The 6,000-nt window shown below is 35.2% G+C and overlaps 1 protein-coding gene across 1 annotated transcript in view; it reads left to right on the top strand.

The window, feature by feature from the left end:
- The first annotated feature begins 3,430 nt into the window (after positions 1-3,430).
- The window catches only part of LOC132544524 (hemicentin-2-like), a 118,055-nt gene continuing 115,485 nt past the window's right edge, over positions 3,431-6,000 (top strand). Inside the window, exon 1 of the mRNA XM_060208134.1 lies at positions 3,431-3,652. Within this exon, the coding sequence (XP_060064117.1) occupies positions 3,559-3,652 (94 nt within the window). The 5' untranslated portion in view covers positions 3,431-3,558. The remainder of the gene's footprint in view (positions 3,653-6,000) is intronic.

Below are 6,000 nucleotides of genomic sequence, written 5' to 3'. Positions count from 1 at the left end.
ATACGTGGTTGATATAATTGTGTTCGGTACACATGGTTAATATGATTATTTTCGGTACCCGTTGCTGATATAATTATAGTCGGTACACGTGGTTGATATAATCATGGACAGTACACGTGGTTGATATAATCATGAACGGTACAGGTGGTTGGTATAATCATGGACGGTACACGTGGTTAATATCATCATGGACGGTTTGCGTGGTTGATATAATCATGGACGGTACACGTGGTTAATATAATTATGGTCGGTACACGCGGTTGATATAATCATGGACGGTACACGTGGTTGATATAATCATGGACGGTACACGTGGTTAATATAATTATGGTCGGTACACATGGTTAATATGATTAAAGTCGGTACATGTGGTTGATATAATCATGGACGGTACACGTGGTTGATATAACTGTGGTCGGTACACGCGGTTGATAAAATTATGGACGGTACACATGATTGATATAATTAGAGTCGGCACACGCGGTTGATAAAATCATGGACGGTACACGTGGTTGATTTAATCATGGACAGTACACGTGGTTGATATAACTGTGGTCGGTACACGCGGTTGATATAATTGTGGTCGGTACACGTGGTTAATATCATCATGGACGGTTTGCGTGGTTGATATAATCATGGACGGTACACGTGGTTAATATAATTATGGTCGGAACACATGGTTAATATGATTAAAGTCGGTACATGTGGTTGATATAATCATGGACGGTACACGTGGTTGATATAACTGTGGTCGGTACACGCGGTTGATAAAATTATGGACGGTACACATGATTGATATAATTATAGTCGGTACACGCGGTTGATAAAATCATGGACGGTACACGTGGTTGATTTAATCATGGACAGTACACGTGGTTGATATAACTGTGGTCGGTACACGCGGTTGATATAATTGTGGTCGGTACACGTGGTTAATATAATTATAGTCGGTACACGTGGTTGATATAATCATGAACGGTACACGTGGTTGATTTAATCATGGACAGTACACGTGGTTGATATAGTCATGGACGGTACACGTGTTTGATATTATGATGGACGGTACACGTGGTTGATATAATCATGGACGGTACACATGGTTGATATAATTATAGTTGGTACACATGGTTGATATAATCATGGACGGTACACGTGGTTGGTATTATCATGGACGGTACACATGGTTGATATAATCATGGACGGTACACGTGTTTGATATAATCATGGACGGTACACGTGGTTGGTATAATCATGGACGGTACACATGGTTGATATAATTATAGTTGGTACAAATGGTTGATATAATCATGGACGGTACACGTGGTTGGTATTATCATGGACGGTACACATGGTTGATATAATCATGGACGGTACACGTGTTTGATATTATGATGGACGGTACACGTGGTTGATATAATCATGGACGGTACACATGGTTGATATAATTATAGTTGGTACACATGGTTGATATAATCATGGACGGTACACGTGGTTGGTATTATCATGGACGGTACACATGGTTGATATAATCATGGACGGTACACGTGTTTGATATGATCATGGACGGTACACGTGGTTGATATAATCATGGACGGTACACATGGTTGATATAATCATGGACGATACACGTGGTTGATTTTAGTAATTGCTGTTATATGTTAAACTGACTATTAAAAGGCATCTTGAACGTTAAAATGAGTACACCTTCCTTAATGTTATACTGACAAATGAATCATTTGCTTCTGTATATAACTCGGAAGTGCCGAATGATTAAATATTTGTTGCACTTAATTAAGACTAATAATTGTGTACTGAAGTAAGCGTATAGAAATATGATTGTGTATATAATGACAGAGATGGTAAGTTGCGATACAAGTCTAAAACCTTGCTGTCCCCTGGTGTTTGGGGTGTTAACTTATGTCACAGCATTTTGTTTCAAACAACGCCATTTCGATAGATATTATTATGTTACGTGAGTTATGTGACTTTGTTTGAGAAAATGTTATTAAATTGATTAAACTAAGTTTTGTTTGACTCATTGACACTACAGCACTATTTAACAAAGTCTATCCTAAATATTTATACCCGACTCATATATATAAGTTTCAATTATCTTCTTATCAACTGCGTTTAGAAGAAGGTACATATCGAAATATGCCAAGAGAATTTGCCTTCATTGAAACCAGAAGACGAGAAGAACTGTTTGTCGTCTGATACACTTGTACATTGACTATTAGTAGATCTGTGTTATCTAGGCAAATATTTACAATCATGTTTATCATTACGTTCAACATTTAAACATAATGTATGTTGTGCAATTACCATGCATCTTCTTTGCCAGTTACCTCATGTAAAATAATGTTGTTCATTATCTTAATTGTGCAATATCCGAATAACCACAATATTTTCCTACTATTATACTGTCCGCCAAGTCGGTCGTGTACTGTTTGTACAAGGTAGGTTAATTTTATATACATGTAATACTGGAATATTTTGTATAAGTTATAACACGTATATTGCATTAGTGTATATTCTATCGTTACACATATGAGTTGTAAGGTTGAATACACAATACAATATTTGGTCGATAAAAGTAAGGATGGCTTACATGGTTGATACAATTATGGTTGGAAGAATATGGTGTAAAGTAAGTTTGGTTGTTAAGTATAGCTATGGTTGGTATCCCCTCAGTTACTTGGTAACTTTAAGAATTACGTTTTTCCTTTTCGAAAAAATTGTTTGTAAATGTATTATATACAGTATAGTGTGTAATTTAATACAACCGAATCTAATAACTTTTTTCTATATCATTCATGTATAAATATGTAAAAACAATTATTAAAAGATTATGCAGTTCACAAACCATTTCCACATTTCCATACTATACAGATTCTGGATTTCCCATTGTTTAAAATCATGTTGGTTGTGACGTGTTGTCGAGTTATACAAGGCATTGTCTGTAGTCTGAGTCCAGTAGCGTCAGAATACTTAGTGTATTGTTGAAATACTGGTTGATGATATGGGTTTTATAGTGCTGAACTCGACTCAGGCACTACATAGTATGCCCATGCTGCTACTGTGAGATACTGGTATCCAGCGAGCATTGTCGGCTAGCGAGAGGCGGAGAGTGTGGGTTTCGATCGCTCAGTGCTGGTGTCTAGTGTATTTAATGGTATGAAACAGAGAGAGCTCTTAGCCTGCAATACTTTTAAATGGAATGTACGCCCCAACACATAGTATAAATCACACTTATACACACTTCACATTTCGTCGCAGGATAAGAAAACGGTTTAACACTTTAGACAAGTTTAAGTTACATGTCGCTTTTAAATCTCAAGAATTAAGATTAGGATTAACGCCGTTAATCTGTGATCGGTCGCAGTGACGGGGAGTTAGACTTTACAACAGGTGTTTTGTTGGCGTGTCTCGTGTACCTCCTGGATTATCAGATATAAAGAGTTGATGAAGTTTGACATAGAATGGAATAATTTCAAAATTTCTTCTTCTCGTGGACGTGTATGATGGGGTAGAGTGTTTGGTCGAGTTGACTTGACGAAAATGACAGGGACGCCTGGCTATAGTGGGCCTAGGCGACAATGGATTCTACTGGCGTGTAAAGTTAATCTCGTCCTCAGTGCCACGTTTATGCTTGGTAAGTATCTTTGTAATGTTTTAATTGAAATCTTGATTTTTTTCAGACTTTTGACATTGTATGTCACTTGTACGTACATCAAAATACCCATAAAAACAACAACGATTGATATTGATATTATGGCTGTATATTTACATATCTATCAGGTATGTAAAAAATAAGTAGTGAAGGCTATTGTACTCACCAAGTCAAGGGCGCGGAATTCCATCCCGTGTAATACTACTGTCAGGACAATCGTCAAATTGACTTTAATTCTTTAATACAATTAAACTGCCCTTCGTGTAAAACATCCAACGATGATTTCATCAATATGGAAAATTAAACGCTTTAGAAGTAATATATTTATGCTTTAAATATTTCCTGTGCTATTTTCATACCTTTGAGTTTCTATTTCATTACCACTTTAATGGGAATTCGCATATTTTCATGAAATTCGATATTCATTTCAAGATAATGAAAAACGTATTTATTTCAAATCCATTCCGTGTATGACAATTGCAAATTGGAGTTTTAAATTCCTGTTCAAACAGAATTGAATACGTAAAGGCGAACTTAAAGTTTGAAATTACCATGGCACTAAAATGATTTTGGAAATAAAAGTATTGTAAATTGTTTGCATGGTTTAAAATGATGGAATGTAAATATGTTCTTTTGATCAAGATAAAACAATTCGACCCGTAAAGTACCGCAAAATGCACTTGGGAATGTGAATTTACGGATAATCCTTAGAATATTAAATGACTTCAAATAGTTATTGAGTGGGTGTAAGCTGCAGATTTACAATGACAAAGGCGTTAAAAAAATACGTTTTATTTCTTTATTAATGGTCAATTACCTATTTCGCAGATTTATTTTAACGCATTTTTTAAGCGCTTTCGTGAATGTGAAATTTAGTTGATATGTAACGAAAAACAGGTTACTTCATAAATGAATGAAAATATGTTTGAGAGAGAGAGAGAGAGAGAGAGAGAGAGAGAGAGAGAGAGAGAGAGAGAGAGAGAGAGAGAGAGAGAGAGAGAGAGAGAGAGAGAGGGGGGGGGAAGAGACAGAGAGACAGAGAGAGAGAGAGAGAGAGTACAAATTATATCTTTAATAGTGATTATTTTGTAATTAATTTTGATGTATTCTGCTTTATAAATTCATAAGCTTCTCAGAAAGACATGATTAAAATCAATATACCTGAATTGAAATTGACACGAAACAGAGATACTCATACACTGCCTGTGTATATCATATCAGTCTGGTTTAAGATAATTTCCCTGCAGAATTTTCAAACTAACTTTTTAGCCCTTTAACAGTTTTGTCGGCACTATTATTTCATCATCGTGTGAGGGGTGCAGGCATACGTCTTAATGATAATACTCAAAAACTTTTCGATATGTATAAATAAAGGTTGGTTTATCGAATATTGGTCTTTGTGTACTTAAAATTTGATACCTCTACAAGATATTACATGACTGTAACCATAAGGGAGCACAATGGCTGTCACAGTATGGTATTTGTTCACCGTATTAGCGACACGATTTTCTAATCTGTTCCTCATTTAAATATCATTTCCTCGGTATGATTACTAGGTGTTAAGTGCAGAAACCAATTAAAAAATTCTTTAGATGAACCAACCTGCAAACAATACGGAATGCGTAAACAAACATTTATAAGATAAATATTTAACATAAACATTTATTTCAACAACGATTGAATTTGATTTCAAAATTAATATTGATATTATATATATATTTGACGATTGCGTTGTTCGGAGAGCAGTAACCAAGAGTAGATATTTATTATATTGAACTAAATCGATAGATTCTATGCTTAACGAGAGAAAAAAAATGGCGAAGATTTATATTCACCAGACAAAGTGAAATGGCGTGTGTAATATAATATATATATGTACATGTAAGTGTATATATTTGAGATGAGAGTGAGAGAGGGAAAACACTGACGAGTTTTCAAATTTGCATCGATTGATAAATATTCGATTCTGTAATTAAGTAAGGAATTGGGGTGTCACTCAACTGTACAATGTATACTCGGAAATATCGCTATTTTACCTGTATAAACACATGAAGCATGACTTATTTCCAAAGTATAGGCATGTGACTGCCAGACGGATTTATTAGAATGTAGCATGAAATATTGCCATTCGTTATTCTTTTTGTTTCACTGGAAGCCGATGCCAAAAGTATCATTTGATGAAATATAAAAAAAAATAATTTCTTCTGAAAAACGACGCAATAAAAACTTTGTAATAATGCTTGATCTGCCTTGTGCATCACTGACAACTTACGAATGGCGGCTGGAAGGCGGAAAGATGCGTTTTATTGAAAGATCCGAGAGCATAATTC

This window comes from Ylistrum balloti, unplaced genomic scaffold (assembly GCF_031769215.1).
Source record: "Ylistrum balloti isolate Yb309-2 unplaced genomic scaffold, AGI_CSIRO_Ybal_v1 Utg369800, whole genome shotgun sequence".
Taxonomy (NCBI): Eukaryota; Metazoa; Mollusca; class Bivalvia; order Pectinida; family Pectinidae; genus Ylistrum; species Ylistrum balloti.
This window is presented reverse-complemented; position numbering and strand designations above follow the sequence as displayed.